Here is a 17,509-nt window from a genome sequence, read left to right on the forward strand (position 1 = left end):
CTCTGCTCAGATATGCAGCAGCAAAGCCTCAGGGCCTGGAAATAGAACTCATTAACACGGTTAGTAAGTACAAATGAGAAGACTGTCTCCTGATGGACTGTCTATCTTTTGGATCAGCTTTCAAGAAGAGCGTCTGGTAATGACGGGAGCGAGGGAAACCAATATTATAATGCGCTGCCTGTCTCCTCTCGGCTGACGGCGACGCACCTTGTCGGCGGCTGAAATAAAGGCCTGAAAACGGGCTCGATGACAGGGAGTGAGGGCCTCTCTCACCCACACACCCGCTAACTCTGTGTGGACACCTATGTGTGAACTTATTTATGAGTGTGTGCAACATAAAATCCAGCTCAGGTTTACACCCATGTGCCATCCCTGATGCTGAAAAGCACACACCGAGCACAGCACACACAGAGCACAGCACACACAGAGCACAGCACACACAGAGCACAGCACACACAGAGCACAGCACACACAGTAAACAAACTCAATAAGGCCTAGTGTATCTATGTAAAAAGCTCATTATGCAAAAAGGTTTTTATGTTAAAAGTTCAAGCTGAAAAGTAGACTGAGTAGATTTTGTTTTGGAATAAAATATCTTTGTAGTTTCTGAGTTCACCCTTCACTTGGCCTCCTCTCACTATCCCTCTCTGTTTCTCTCTTCCCCCTAAAGCCTGGTGCTCTACTCCATAGGCCATCTATTGGGTTGACTGACAGATAGACAGTGGGCCAGTCTGTTCACCTGCCAGGCAGAGAGAGGCTGAGGCAGTGCAGCCAGTGGTCAGTGCCATCCAGACCAGTGCTTAGTGCTCTGGGGTACAGTCATGAAATGCAGGAAGAATGAATATGGACACAGGACGTTTTGATTCATAGTCTATCCCAAAATAGGATCGTGGCTTTCTGGTCAATTTGCTGTTGCAGGATGAGCCAGCAGTGGAATTTATACAGAGGCCATCTATAAACCAGGGGGAAAGAAAATAGTTACTTGTGTGAGTTTGGACAGCAGGGCCATATGAGTGTGACTGCGTAACGTGCACAACTGGAAAGTCTATAAAGTCATTATTTCAGCTTTTTTAATAATAAAAGGCTAGTTTTTTTGTTGTTTAAAAAAAAAAGAAAGGTAATGTATTTATGAAATTCCTGCCACGTTCTGCGGACAGCAAACAATTTCCTCTGCTCCCTGTGCCCCTGGGTCCTGGATTAGAGGCCAGCCGTCTGACAGGAGCCAGACTGGGCACTGGGCCCCGGGCCCTACAGGGGCCCCTCCTCACCCTACTAACCCTCCTCACCCAGACCTCATCTCCACTCTGCATCACTGTAATAACAGCCTTTATTAAAACAGCATACAGCAAAGTCAATTTCAGATTGGACATAATATGGCGTGGAAGAAGTGGCTGGTGGTTAGGGGCTACAATATCCTGTTCCTGTGAAGGTTTACGTAGCATTTTAACAAGCATGAAAAAAGGAGGACATTCCAGGGATGGCTGCTGTCCGTCTCCTGTGCTCCTCCCGTCTGTGGGAGGGAGCTGTGCTGCAGGCCGCCCCCGCAACGCCATCGGAGCGTGGCCAGGCTCACCCCTGCTTCCCCTGGCTTCTGCTCTCACAGCCCCGCCACAGGACCCGCTCCTTCAGGAACACTGTGGGAGCTGGAGAAGGTAAAGCTCAAAGCCCAGCTAATGTGCAGCTCTCAGGGGCTATAGACAGGCAGGGGGTGAGAGGAAGGGAGAGGACCTGGCTTCTATACTGCATGAGCATGAGATATTCCAGCCCAGTTTAGGTGAGGATGGTTTGAAAGCCTACCATTTCCCCCCCACTGTTGACATGTCCTGTCAGCTGTCCAAGAGCCTCCGTAAGGGCTGCCAGAGAGCTGGGGGCCCCAGAAGATGAGTAAGGATACTGCATTTGCCTTATTAGCAAATTGTTTTAGGCATGAAGCTCTTTGCCAGCTTTTTTGGGACCATAGAATTATGTATGAGACGGAAAGGGAGAGAGGCGCGTGGGGATAAGAGGGATGCCTCTGTTGTCAGGACAGGGCTTGCTATTAAGTGTGTGACCCTGGAAGCGCACCCCTTTTAGTGAAACAAGCAGCGGGTTTCAAATTGGATTCCGCCAGTATGCAGTAATTCCACGCATCCTTTGGCCTCATTTCCATTTGCCCATGCAAACAGCCTGCATGCTCCTCTACCCACTTGCTAGGCCACACCCACTGGGATGTGCCGGCCAGGCTCTTGTTACTGCGCTTCCTGGTTAGAGACCTGAGTAGCAACCTCTGCTGGTGGGGTGTTTACCATGGCTACTGCAGTGTCACTATCCAGCCCACCCGTCACCCCTCTATACCCCCCCTCTGACTGCTGCTAAACCCCTGACTGGCCAGGCAGGCCCCTGTGTCCTGAGAGACTGGAGACAATGAGTGGAGGCTGCTCTGACGGGCCCCGGCCCCAGCCTCCCTCCCAGCCACCTCACAGACAGGGATTTCCTTCTGCGATGAGAGCCAACCCGTCACAGACCAGTGATCAAGGGCCTGCCATCTGTGGCTGAGGCAGATTTACAGCAGGGGCTAATCCACACCGTCAGCCCTGTTTGTTCTCCTTCTCAGCCTCCTCCGCACACACACACACACACACACACACACACACACACACACACAAGTGCAGGCACACACCGCAGACTCACACTGCTTCCCTCCATATCTGTGGCCTGCTCCCCTCCACCACACCTCCACTAGGACCCTAGTCACTGGCAGAAGGGCACCCACCATGCAATAACCATTTAACTTTGCCCTTTTTAAAAAGCATGATCTCATTCTGTTCAGTGCTCAAAAAATAACTTTAGTCCATTAACTGTTATGAAATGAGAAACCCCAATGTGTCAGTGAGTTATATGCCCTGGTGAACATCACTCATAAGAAATAGTGTCATCCAATGCCCGAGTGTCACACTAGCTATCAGTCACCATACACACACACACAAACCCACACACACATACCTGGAACCAGAGTTTCTCCTCTCGTCTCTTCTCCCCTCCCTCTCTCTGCCAGTGTATCCAGTGAGGTGTCGGTGTCTGGGCTGTGTGCAGTGTGTTAGTACAGGGCAGCAGCGGGCTGTGCTCTGTGGCCTCTCCACCCAGGGACAGAGACAGGGCAGCTGTGTGGCTGGGGTGTGGGTGTGGCTGGGGTCCCTCTGAGGCCTCCTTTGTTCCCCCCCGGCCAGCCAGAGAAAGGGTTAAAGAAGACAAATGGAGGCCGAGCCACAGAGGAACATGCTTAAGCAGCACATTTTCAGAGCGGGGGCAGGAATTAAAACAATGGCTGCCTTTTATCCCAGCGTTGGTCTAATTGGACAGGAAATTCATCTCTGCCGCCTTAGCAGCACTCTCTCTGGACGCTCTACAGAGGGGAGACATGGCACCAAAAACCTCTGGCCTTCGGATTCCACCTGCCCAGCCGCCCGTACCCCACAGCTTCCTAAAAACACAGACCTTTCACCCAGCAAGGCTTCCTGTGTGAGTGCATGTGTGATTACACACCTTGCAAACACTGTTCTAGTCTCTGTGCTGCCTGCATCTGTTTACAGAGAGAAGCCTTCTTGTGTTGTCATCTGTCCTTTCTCCTTCATGACGTCACTCTGGTCTTTGATACAGTGGTCAGGGCTCCTGGGGCTGCTGCAAGGAGGCTGCTGATTGGGGGAAGCCTAGTTCCTAGCTAGCTCCTGTGGAGACTAGTAGCCCAGCACCTAACACCAACAGAGCAGCGCTCCAAGCCCAGCAGCAGTCAGGGGAATTACTGCCTAGCTGACCCAGAAATCCAGGGCCAGCTTTGTTTTAACAAGCAGGGGAACCTTCCACCACTTTAGCAACTGTGCCTCGACCACAAGAAAGGGTCCTGCGCCTCCGAAGAGCTAGCGGGGAGGAAATTAAATATTACACCAGGAGGGAATGGTTCAGCTCTAAAGGGGGTGGGGGGAGGACTGGGTCATTACACCAGGAGGGAATGGTTCAGCTCTAAAGGGGGTGGGGGGAGGACTGGGTCATTACACCAGGAGGGAATGGTTCAGCTCTAAAGGGGGTGGGGGGAGGACTGGGTCATTACACCAGGAGGGAATGGTTCAGCTCTAAAGGGGGTGGGGGAGGACTGGGTCATTACACCAGGAGGGAATGGTTCAGCTCTAAAGGGGGGTGGGGGGAGGACTGGTAAACATTACACCAGGAGGGAATGGTTCAGCTCTAAAGGGGGTGGGGGAGGACTGGGTCATTACACCAGGAGGGAATGGTTCAGCTCTAAAGGGGGTGGGGGGAGGACTGGGTCATTACACCAGGAGGGGAATGGTTCAGCTCTAAAGGGGGTGGGGGGAGGACTGGGTCATTACACCAGGAGGGAATGGTTCAGCTCTAAAGGGGGTGGGGGGTGGGGGGAGGACTGGGTCATTCACTGGTGCTGGGACAAGGCATTAGGAGGTGAAGCGGTAGTTTGGCAGAAGGAGGGGTGGAGTCTAGGAATTCACAACAGTTCATTCTCGCTGATGAAAAGGTATGTTCATTACCAGCGTAATTCGATCAAGATGCTTTTTGGGGGCAGGGGGGGGGTAGGAGAGCAAGAAAAGGCTGACATTCTTTATTACACACTTCATTTCATTTAACGGACCTTTAAAAACTATATATATAAAGGAAAAAATAAAGGGTGAAGGAGAGAGGGAAAACTTTGCCCTGGCTCTTAAAGGGGATGTGGCAGCCGTTCCTGACGCTCTTGGTCTGCGCCCAGTCTTTTCCTGGCAGAGAATGTCCGCTGGCCTGTAAGGTGGAAGCGAGCAGAGCCTGACTCTATAGCACAATCAATCAGGCCTTCAGCGCTGAGCCTCGCAGAGTTCCGTTTGGTAAACATCAAGTCACAGGCTATTAAAGGATCCTCTGGCTTTCTAAAGTCCCAGAATGCCAGACTGTTCAGGAGCATGATAACGACGGCCCTTAGCATGGTGCATAGCCCTAACAGAGTCACTAACACAGGATAGGGACTGGGAGAGACATTAGGAGATCTCTATGCTTACGGTTAATTTACTGGATCATAATGATCTCTGGATGTCTTGATAAAACAACGCCCGGTACATATGAGCAATTCCACCCTTTGACCTTGTGATACGTTTACAATGAACCCCCTTGCCTTTCATCAGTGTGTTACAATCAGCCAAACCTAATGATCTAATTCCTAACAACCCTCCCGTTCTATTTCTTAACCTCTCAGGTCAAAAGTAGCTGAATTACTTTCGGGAAAAGATGAGGTGATTAAATTAATCTACTGAAGGACCTGACAGCAAGGCAATCAAGTCATCTTCAAAGTACACACCTTGAACTAAACCCCACTAGTGGCCTAAACAATTATCACACAGTAGAACTTTTTTTATCCACCATCTTGTAGTGTTTGTCTTGTGTTGACTGTGGGATAATGTGGCCTGGAAGACTGTAGTTTGATGTATCTCCGAAGGGGGGCTGGAGAGAGCACCCCCAGCGTATGTGTACAGTGTGTGTGTTTGTGTGTGTGTGTGTGTGTTTGTGTGTGTGTGTGTGTGTGTATTGCTCTGCCCACACCACCCCCGTGCAGGAGCCCATTACCTAACCTACAGCTAGCCTCACTCAGTTTCTTACAAACGGGGTTATCCATTAACGCACATCAAAGGTTAGGAAAGAAGATATATAAATAAACAGAACCTCTTGTTTGTGAACCACACCACAGCCCCCCTCCTTCCTCTAACACAAAATCCCCAAACCCCCACCCTTTTAACCTAAGTGGGCTTCCTCTTGCTTTTACATGTTCACTTGTCCACTGTACTGTAGTCATTAACATATTTGGAGTGCAGTGAGCAGAAAGCTTAATTGTCCTTAATTGCTCGTCTAAATGTGTTCTCTAATGATTTGCCTCAGATCTGTGACTGCCTTTTGCGCAATTTCCCGGCCGCTGGCTTCATTATCCCTGCCTCCTTGGAACAAAGCGTTTTCAGAGGCCTGGACTTTTTTTACATAACAACACACAGAGTGAGTGTGAGGGAGGGCAGTGACAGCACTCTGCGGGGGGATAAACAATGGAGGCCCTTTGTCAGGGTGCAGAAGTTAAAATGATAAGAAAACCAAATCTGTGCTAAGACACAGTGTTAATTGACCGCAGCTCATCGGCCCCTAACAAACGACCAATCCTGGCTTTTGTTTGTGCCTTTTACTGCTGCTGCTGTGGGTGTATCTGTTATTGCTGCTTTGCTCCTCCTACCTCTGGCCTGATGGCATCTCTGAATGTGTCTTTATTGGCTGAACAGCAAGGCCCTGTAGCCTCGATTAACTGCAGGCACGGCCAGGCCTGGTCTCAGAATTATTATTATTATTTCTCAGAAAGCATCCAACTGAATTGTGCATATATAGGAAAAAAGGCTGCATTCATAAATAATTAGTTACAGTAAATTTAGGTTTGACTAGGAAAAAAGATGTGAATATACATTCTGAATACATGCACTATTCTGAACTGAGCCTATTATTAAAATATATAAATAAACTTAGAGTGTAGGGTTTGTGCCTGACAGAATGGAGGCACAGTAGCTACTTCCTGCCTTCTACCTGTGTGGGAGGAGTTACAGAGGGCAGGTGGCTTTCCTGGTAGATATGCTCTTTGTGCGAGCAAAAGTAAAACAATCTAGAGCACTCTGTATTTTGAATCTGAGGTGCCAAAGAAAATAAATTGTGCACCATTTTATCATCATTTTACCTGCTTATATCAATATCACAGCACAGACTCAGTGGCATTGGGAGCTGTTTGTCTTGTTTGAATACGATACGGCATAGACACTCACATTTCAACCACTGTTACTTTTTAAAATCAGTTTATCAGTATGTGTTTCATTACATTTCCCTTGCAGCGAAAAATAACAACGGCAGCACAGTCACTGTCTAAAGGTGGCTGGTTCCATGAAAGTAATCAAATTATCTTTGATAATTAACATAAGCACTGATGCTCATATCTATACCGCAGAGGACATAAAATAAAGCCCTCTTTAGTCCCTGTGTGAAGTATTATGAAGCAGCTACAAGCACAGCCAGTAGCTGGTGAGTGTGTCTGTATCCCATTGTAAAATATAGTGGAGAGTAAGTCCTCCCATTGTAAAATATAGTGGAGAGTAAGTCCTCCAATTGTAAAATATAGTGGAGAGTAAGTCCTCCCATTGTAAAATATAGTGGAGAGTAAGTCCTCCCATTGTAAAATATAGTGGAGAGTAAGTCCTCCCATTGTAAAATATAGTGGAGAGTAAGTCCTCCCATTGTAAAATATAGTGGAGAGTAAGTCCTCCCATTGTAAAATATAGTGGAGAGTAAGTCCTCCCATTGTAAAATATAGTGGAGAGTAAGTCCTCCCATTGTAAAATATAGTGGAGAGTAAGTCCTCCCATTGTAAAATATAGTGGAGTGTAAGTCCTCTGTATCTTACCTGTATCAGCAGACGGACACTTGCGGATGGTGAAGATGGCGCTGAGCTCCTCCTCATCCTCAGGCAGGCCCTTCTGCAGGCGCTGGAGCTTCCTCAGGCTCTCGCTGCGCTGGTGCTTCATGGAGCGCACATGCTGGACCAGGTTGAGCTTGGCCTTGGTGGAGTAGTTACACAGCACACAGTGGTAGTAGCAGGCATCTCCCTCCACCGCGTTCTCCTGATGCTGCAGGTGCTGTGGGAGGAGAGAGAGAGAGAGAAGAGAGAGAAGAGAGAGAGAAGAGAGAGAGAGAGGAGAGAGAGAGAGAGAAAGAGAGAGGAGAGGGAGAGAAGAGAGAGTGAGGAGAGAGAGGAGAGAGAGAGAGAAATAAAGAGAGAGGAGAGGGAGAGAAAGGGCTTTTAACTGACGGCAGACAGCTAGCCAGCCACCACTGACTCACTTTCACTCACACAGTTCGCAAATGAACAAATCAATTACCAATCACGGCCCTGTTGTTTAACACCCAGCCCTCTTCCACACTGTTCTGTTTGGACTGAGCCCTGTATCTCTCTCTGTGTCTGGCTGTATCTGTCTGTGGACTAACAGGACAGGAGAAGAGAGGGGTGGGAGCCGGGCTGGTCTCAGGGGCCCAGGCGCGGGCGAGAGGTACACATCATGCACCCCTCAGAGGACCACAGGACCACAGCCCTGAGCATTGATCCCTTTCACTCAAGTGAAGCCTCCCGTCTCTGAGAAGGAAACTCCAAACATCTGCCTGTTTCATGCATGGGATGCTAAATATTGATCAGGGCCAGTGAAATCCTCCCTATCACAGCAAGTGCCAGGGAGAGAGAGGGAACGCGGAGAGAGGGGGGGGGGGCACATTCTGAAACAAGCTAGAACATTCCTCAACAGGGTTGTGACCTTCAGAGGACAGAGACTCCACAGTATTGACCCATCAACCCCATCATTTCCTCTAAGTGCCCCACACTGACACTCCAACTCCACTGTACCCCACACCCGACATACACCCTATAATGACACACAACGTGCCCCACACCCCACAGTGACACCATCTCTCCCAACACCACACTACACCATGGACCCACACACTAATTACCCCCTACAAGGCCCAATCAATGGCACAATGCCAACACAATATGGCCCTGGCTAGGGGATTGGTAGAGGTACTGATAATTATCCTATAAAGCAGGGTCCTGATCATTCCATGTTTATAATGGAAGGGCCAGACTCAGTATGGCCACTGTTCTCACTGCTTCTCATGCCTGTCATGTTCTGTTCATACAGCCCACTCTGGAGTCTAGCTGTGGATTTCTGGGGCTGCAATCAATGTCAATCATCACAATATGGTTTTTTTTCTATTCTAATCTTACATTTACGTCATTTAGCAGACGCTCTTATCCAGAGCGACTTACAAGAATCTTCATGGCCTAGTCTCTTGTGAGATTCAGTGGCTGAGTGGGTGAAAGGACTGAAAACAACAACCACTTCACTGCCAGATGGGGACTAGATCAGATAATGAATCCAAATAAACATCATTAATGCTCCATTAAAAACTGCCAGGAAAATAAATACATGTAAAAATTGGAACAATGGCTGGGTTTTCCATGCATGGCGTTGACAGCTTTTGAGAATTGCATGTATAGGCAATGAAAATAAGGCTTTTGGAGCTTAGAGGAGGAGATACTATTGGATGGATTTGATAGGTAATTATTAATTGCTACTGCAATTTGTCATATCATGTGAAAACTGAAAATGCTATGATAAAAAAATGACTTTAATTCACAATGCAAGCACAAGCAGATTATAAGAAAGATTGCTACGTTTTCCGTATCGTTTTATTTGAAACAGGTTTTCATTTTGAATGTGTGGCTTCATGCTGAGAGAGGGAAAAAATGGCTGTTATCCTGTATCTGCCTCCCACCACGACTCTCTTAATCTCCCGTACAGGCCACCCCCACACTCAGACAAAGGTTGGGAAAAACAAATTGATTAATTAAGAGGAGCCTGAACTGGCTTGCCCTGCAGTGAGGCAACATGTTTAGATGGCTGGGAAATGCTAAAGCAATGGAAACATTACATTTTTTAACCACATTACATCTGAATCAGGTGTTGACAGCCTGGGCTGAGAAAAAAATCATAACAATATTATGTTCCCAGAAATGCTCCCGTCCTTTTCTTCTAATGTTTAATTTTCTGGTAATATTGTAATATCGCTATGGGCTTTTCTGGGCAATTGTATTCCATTCTCCCTGGTTTTATATTTCTCACTTCTACACCTAAACGTACATTAGGACACTGCTTCCAGGAAAAGGAAGGGAGTTTTTATTTTTTGCAAGCCCCACAGCTCTGTGTAATAGAGATATTAGGTGATTCTAAAAGGGTCTGTCTCTCTCTCTGTGCTCTCCCTCCTCGCCTCGTTTGAAGCCCTCCATGTTGTCATTGAATAGGTGCTGCTGGATATTCTGCTCGTGTGAGCTATATCCCTCCTTTCTCCTCCTCTCCCCCCTTCTCTTCCATCCACACATATTGCATCAGAGCTCAGGTTCAGAGAAATCTGATAGACAGATTTACTCGTAGATAACACCAAATCCATTGTGTGATTGCTGAGCTGAGAAACGGCACACTGTTTTTAGTCATAGCAGATGTCTAACAAAAAAAATGGAGCGAGAGGAACTGCATTATGACTCAAGGCTGCAGAAATCTACAAGGAGACAGTGAGTTCACACAAACACAACAGACGACACCTGACCTAAACTTCAAAGTTAGTTTGAGGAGGTAGAAAAAAAATCCTGGGAGTTTTACAGCTTCCCATAAAAAGGACAGGATTTATGCTGGACTGAACCTGAGACTGCCTGGCCTAGAACAGGCCATATATCACCTCAAAACTGACTCAGTCCAAACCAGACCTCATCCCCTCTGTATCACCACCTCTTACAGACCACAGACACCTGTAAGTGTGTTAACAACCACACTTACTCAGCAGCTGGCCGTACCAAACAGAGAGTGGAGGTGGTGGAGGACTGTTGTTAGAGATATGGGGCCTGGTCAGTACAGGGCCAACACAGCAGTGCACCCCCCTCCCCGGACCGGTCCATCTGACCAGTTGTAGGCTGGGAGCTCTATATGAGAAACGGGATTAAACACTACCCATGGGAACAGGGGCTCTCTGATACACCCCCATGCATGCGCACGCTCACAAACACACGGGATTCCATCAACATTATAGAAGTGAGAGAGTCTAGTGATGCTATCTAGGAGCACACACACACACGTATACACAAACGTTGGATGTGAAACACAGTAATGCATTAGACAGGGCCTGTGTCTGTTTCCTATGATCCTGCAATGAAGCCCCTCGCTGATAAATCACCTCCAACTGGAGTGCAGGAATTCAGCGGTTTAATTAAAAAGTCATGTTGGGAGAGAGAGCTGGGAGGAGCTGGCCTGGCCGCTCCAAAGGAGAGGAGGCTGCCCTGCACCGGGGCCCCTGAGCACCAAGCACCCCACTGAGGCCCTGAGAGGAGCTGAGCTACAGAGCTGGGTGGAGGCTAGAGGATGGCTGTTGGCCCCTCCTCAACAGGCCGCATGGCTTCAATTTCTCTTCAGTTCCATTTAATTGGCCGGGAATTTACGACAGCCGTACAGGAGACAGGAGTTTTCGCCGAGCATGGATAAGAGAGTGGGAGCCCGGAGTGCTGAAGAAGGATGGGCCGAGGGAGGCAGAATGTGTGTGCTGTTCTGTAGCCAGGCCTCTGTACTCTACCTCCTCTCTCTGCGGGGGTTGAAGCAGGGCTCTGTGCTCGTACAGGTAGAGAGGGACAGGGGCGGTGTGGGAGCCACCACATCATCTCTCTGGCAACTTAACACTGCACCCTGGCCTCTCAGTGGGCAATATAGGGACAGATCAGTTACAACACCCACCCAGAGTGCTGCATACATCTGCATTTCCATCCACTTCAATGGGATGTAAAAATACACCTTTAACCAAAACAGTAGCTGGGAGAGGAGAAGAGGAGAGCCAACGTGACATGGACGTGGGTATTACTGGAAGGGTGGAAGGCAGCTAGAGTGCCAACACAAGCCGGTAATTCCGCAGAATGGCCCCCAATGGAGCAGTATAATACATACACACACATAAACACACACGTGCAAACTAAGGCGCGCACGCGCACGCACACACACACACACACACACACACACACAGAGAGACAGGCACGCACACACTCTCCATTATGATCATACCCCAATTTCCACCATTACATTTGGCAGTGCTGTTAATACAAAATTAATGCATTAAAACAGATGACCATCCACGGGCTAAATGGCTATCAATTCAGCGAGAGCTGCCAAATTCCCTGTGTGAACGAGCCAGTGAGTGTCTGGCTGTGTATTGCTTTGTAATTATCCCAGTGATTCTCAGCACTTAAAGGTAAAGCTGGACGCTTTCCGGACAGCACTGAGTTTGTTTGTGTGTGTGTGAGCGCTGGTGACAGGAGGAGAACATGGGACAGAGACAGGGAGAGGACACAGAACCTACAGTCCACAGTGTGCTGCCATTTAAACCTGATCCATACTCTTTACCATATCAATGAGGATACCATATCCGGTGATATCATAGTGCCAGTAGTCATGGTTTCTCCATTGACCGAGGAGCAAAATTATGAGCTGGTTCCAGGCACAAGGCATGTTGATGAATAAGGTCAAGTAGCACCTATGTTATTCACACACACTGATGTCATGGCAGCAATTACATCCAATGAGGTCATTGTATTTCCCTGTGAAAAGACACAAAGAAGATGGGCTGAAAAAGCCACTCTGGGCTGGGTGTAGAATAAAACAACACTCCTGTCTTATATCTCAGTGTGTGAGTGACTGTGCCGTGTACTGGCACAGGAAGCCCTAGGGTGGTGTGTGTGTGTGTGTGTGTGTGTGTGTGAGAAACTTGGTGGTTTGTATGGGGTACAGGAGGCTGGGGTCTTGTAAAGATGGGCTCTGGGATTCCCCTGGAAGGAAGGTAGGCTGTTTAGCAGAGAGAAGATAGGGAGAGCGGCTGGAGTCTGAGTGCTTACAGCTTTGCCTGTGATTCCCACTCCGCCGGCAGCAGCAGGAACAGCAGCCATGACCACAGAAGCCGCTGCGGGTGCCAAGTTCAGCGGCTGGTTGGAATTAGCCACTGCGAGCGGCGACATGCCCAGACGTTGTGCTGTGGCTGGGGGGACTGCATGTATCCACCCCAAACTGCATACCTACTGCTTCCTGTCCACCTCCCCTTCCCCTCTCTCTCCCTAATCCCTCTCTGCCCAACCCTAGGCTCTCCCCCTTTGTCTAAAAGCACACCAGACAATTAGTGACTCTCCCTACAGCCAGTGGGGCGATGATCAACTGCTACAAATGAATAAACAATAGGCTGCATATTTGTTTAAGAGAGAGAGGAGGCCTCTTTATCATCGGGGAGGGCAGCGAGGTAAAGATGGATGACAGTAGCTCTCTACAGGCTGGGCAATAGGTAAACACAGGCCGCTGGGAGCACAGTGCCTTAATACAATACTGCTGCTGGCTGGGTCTCGGCCTCAGGCAGCCACTCAGCCTAACTTTAACATTAAATAAAGCAATAATTGTTGAATTCTTTTTAATAAGCATGACACTGGAAAGTAAACAATGGGAACATAATTGCAGAGGGAAGGCAATCAATGCAGCCAGTCATTTGGCCCATGTTGATTGTGTATGCTGCGGAAGCATGTCTCTTTGTGTGGCTGGGGAGTGAGGAGGGCTGGCGGGGTGTAGTGACAAGCAGCCGAATAATACATTCTTACATACACTGGGCGAAAACAAGAGTTGGGTAATCCCTTCTTCAATATTGACCCTAGGCTCGAAACAATGGCTCTCAATCAGCTAATCAATGTGTTCATATAATTCATGAGTGAGTCACTCTGCTCTAAGAGAGGAGGAGGAGGCTGAGCGGGGAGAGATCAATGCCCAGCACGGTGATAACGAGCCTGGGCCTATGCCCACCGGAGCCCCACGCCGGCATCCCAGGTCCCTCTCATTAACAATATTTGGATAAGCATGGCCATACATACATAATGTGCACTTCTAATATCAGCCAGATAAACACATTTCCCCCCTCTTAATGAGACGGGCCCCTACTTTTGCAACACACTGCAAATGACTCAGACGGGCAGGAAATGATGTCAAGCACCGGAATAATACGGGAAAAAAGTATGGCAAATGAATAGCGAGCCGTCACCCTTCTCTCTGAGCAGCTAATTAACAGTTTAGCCTCCTGGTGCTTTTATGAATGCTAGCCTGGGCGAGCCGAGCAGAGAGCAGAGCCGACGCTGCAGTACAATAACTCTGCCTGCAGGAGGCGACATGCTGTGTTGTGCCACGGGGGCACGAAGCAAACAGCTGTTCCAACCACTCAATGACATCTGGAACATCAGGAGGGCAACTCTGGACCTGCCCTTGTGCCGCTCTTCCCAGCAACCCACTGCCTCCCACTGCCTCGTCAACAAAACAACCCTCCATTTTGGACAGTGGTGATGGTAATAATTAGGACAGGACTGACTGGGGAAGAATGTGTTTCTCTGGTTCTCATTACAGCTCCAAACAGGAGACAGACTCCATCAAACCCAGGCAGTAGAGATGTTCACATGCATTTCAAAGGAACTGATGTTGTCTCGTCTTCTCTTTGAATAAAGACAAGACGTCAGGAGGCATCAAGGGTTTACTAACACATGTCATATCTATCCTAATGAGAAATAAGGGCTTTCAGGATGAGGGAAAACAATAGTCTGGTTGGTGTGTCTGGGATAGTCTGGTAAGTGAGCCAGCTGGTCAGAGCTGAGGCTTAGTACAGTAGTCTAGGCTGGGGTGGTTATGGTATATGCCTGTTCTAGCCAGTGATGAGATATTGTCTCACCAGCCACCTCCTATGAGCCCCATGCAGGTCAGGCCACATGGACGTTTTCACGGGAGGGAGAGAGAACAAGCAGGTCTGTGGAAAATCCACACCTGCACTTGGCAGCCACAACCCAGAACACTCCTCCTCCCTTACATTATCTGCCCCCCTTTCCAAACAAACCCTGCTGACAGCACCCCGTAGGATTCTGACAGCAGGATGTACCCAGACCACTCAGCCTCCCAGCTAGCACTTGGCCTGTAGGCAAGGCTTAAAGCCCAGCCATGGTTAGCATGGTAAGCTGGCTACTCTGCACTGGGCTGGGGGATAGGGAGGGGTTTAGATATAGTCTCTGCAATGATATTCTCCTCCCTGCTTGAGGCAAATGTTTATTTTACAAACCTTAGAGGCACTTCCAACACACTGCTAAAACTCTACACTAAAGAGGCCTAGCGCCACGTATAAAATGAAATCCTTCAAAATATCTGCGACTTCCATGCAAGTCAGCAGGGAATCTGGGGAATGCATTACAACACATTGTAACAGGACTAGTGCTCTTGAATGGCAATGCGTTGACTAGCTGAATAGGGACGTCTTGGGTTTCTGACATGTGTGGGTGCTAAATGAGACAGATGACGGACTTACTGTGGCTGTACATGAGAGTACTTGGTTTCAGCGTGTGAAGTTTGCCTGTTATGGAGGCAGAGGTAGAGGCAGCCCGGGCCTGGCGACCACACAGGTGACAGAGACCCTGACACCCACACTACCCCATTTGTCACTTGCCAGCCAAACAATTGCAGCATGGCCTTGTGGGCCGGCTAGAGGTGTGGGCCACAGGCTGCTTGTTAGGTGGATGGGGAGCGAGTGGAGGTAGCGGGGGGTACGGTAGCAGAGAAGCCGTAGGGGCTTGGGGGTGAGGGGTACAGACAAACGGCACTTTGGATGATTAATGCAGTCAGTGAAAATGTTATTCAGAGCCAGAACATTACCAAAACGCCTTTAGTCTATGACAACAAACATCCTAGTCGCCCCCGCTCAGATCCGCTGCGACCCCTTTGTGACTTGGACAGATGACAGATGCGTCACCAGACCCAGTGCTGCACCCCTGGGGTCGAACTGGACCTCTCATCAGCACCACACTGTCTGTCACAGTGTCACCAAGATGGCTGCCCTTCCTTTTCTCTACCAACCTCTCTAGCTACCATGACCCAGATGAAGCCCCTAGATGAGCCAGTGTATCTTGTCTGAGGAGAGGAGGAGAGGGGAAAAGATAGAGGAGGAGAGGTGTCCATAGGGCTGGGCTGTAACTCTGACCCTATACTTTAGCCTCTGGGCTTGGTGGTGTCATTAGTTTCTCTCCTCCTGTTCCACCCAGCCTGGCTGGCTGAGATGAGAGATGCTGACGTAACGGGAGGAGCGATACAGAATACAATCTCCTCCAGGCTTGTATTATCTAGCTTTCACTTCTGGCATTCCCAGTTTGGCTGTGTAAATATTTCATTACCACATAATTTGTTGCTGCTTCGGGCTATGCAATAAGGCAGTGAGAGTGTAATGCTGTGTGTTTTCTCTCATTACTTTCCTGTTCTTCTTTATATAAAATTCACTATGAAGTAGTTGGCGTGTGGGTTTGAAACCTCTATAGGGGAAGTGTTTCACTCGCTCTGCCTTGCCCTAGCCTGCCCCTCTTCAGTGTCCTACCCTAGCTACCTTTCTACACTGGCGAGCTAATTAAGACACCAATGATGACTGAGCCAGAGTCAATATTTAACCCAGTCTTAAGGGGACATCTTTCATTAGCAGCAGCGAGCTGACACAAGGAGCAACAAGGCTGTCGAGTGGTCCTCTTCCTAAAATGCAAGTGAATGAATGGGGCGGAGCAGTTAGATAAGGTGCTAGTGTAAAGAGGAAGGCTTGGACTGTGATGTTATGTGTGGAGGTTGAAGAACCCTGTTGGTGGAGTGAAACTACTGTTGAGAGTTCTTCTACCAGCTCCGTACACCCACCAACTGGTCCATGCCAACACCTACTATGAGGCCGATAGAACTTCAGCCCTGCACCTCTTCTACACATCACAGTCCAAGACTTCCTCCTTAGCACTTTACCTAACTACTTTGAGATAGATCCCAATAATAGCTAAGATAAGCATACAACCCTCAAATAGGGTGTTATAGTGTTAAAAACACTATAGGTTGTTACCACCTGTACGCGTCTTCATACAATAAAATCTAATTATTTTCCTAATCACCTGATACTCATTCAATGTTCATATAATGAGTCCTGTTCTCTTTCAGTAGAGACACTATCTGATGAAAAAAGCATACCCTGAAGCCTTACTTCTTCTGCCCTCCCAACCAGACATGAATTTGAAATGAGTTCTTCCTAAGACCCCCAGCAGCCTCTAACCCATGCCCAACGGGAGTGTGTGCACTTGTGTTTAAAAGTGGTGCTCTGTGAAGGTCTAACCCCTCTATCCCATAATATCATCGACTACACCAGGGACCTGCTAACACAAAAAGCCATTCTGGCTTTATAGGGTCATTCTGCCCAGGCTGCTCATTAGACATAGAAAAAAACATAACCTCACTTTCCATAAAAAGACAAACAAAGTGCTCATTGATCAGGGTGATCAATGGAGGATCAATAACCTAAACCCTCATCATTCCCAGCACAGCATAATTACAGCTGAGATATGGTGGTCATCACAAAACTCCAACACAGCCTGGTCTAATTGGAGGCAGCCTACTGTTTAGTCACGCTGGCAGAAGCTTTTCCAGAACAGAGCAGCCTAGTGCTGAAAGACCTCTGCCGGCCTGGCTGGGCATTGGAGCTTCCCAAAATAACCACAGCGAGCTCATGCCATTAGCCCCAGTGTCATCACGGAGGTCGTTGGAGATGGCTGCCCATTAAATGTTCGGGAAATTTAACACAGGGCACAGCAACCTTCTGCTCCCAACCGCACAGGAAAGCTTTGTATCCCTTATAATGTAAATTCCTCGCGTAGGTTGTAAGATCGCATTAAACCACTTTTTATATGACAACTTGTGTTCTCCCTTGTTGTTGACCTCCCTTGTTGTTGATCTCCCTTGTTGTTGACCTCCCTTGTTGTTGACCTCCCTTGTTGTTGACCTCCCTTGTTGTTGACCTCCCATGC

At 48.5% G+C, this 17,509-nt stretch overlaps 1 protein-coding gene across 7 annotated transcripts in view; it reads right to left on the minus strand.

Annotated features, from left to right (window-relative positions):
• Window positions 1–17,509, minus strand: part of LOC106587324 (zinc finger homeobox protein 3) — a 411,964-nt gene that overhangs the window by 69,231 nt on the left and 325,224 nt on the right. For all 7 annotated transcript variants that reach the window (XM_045709036.1, XM_045709037.1, XM_045709041.1 and 4 more), the window contains one exon: window positions 7,454–7,685. In XM_045709036.1, the coding sequence (XP_045564992.1) occupies window positions 7,454–7,685 (232 nt within the window). The remainder of the gene's footprint in view (window positions 1–7,453; window positions 7,686–17,509) is intronic.

Source organism: Salmo salar, chromosome ssa26 (genome assembly GCF_905237065.1).
Source record: "Salmo salar chromosome ssa26, Ssal_v3.1, whole genome shotgun sequence".
NCBI classification, from domain to species: Eukaryota; Metazoa; Chordata; class Actinopteri; order Salmoniformes; family Salmonidae; genus Salmo; species Salmo salar.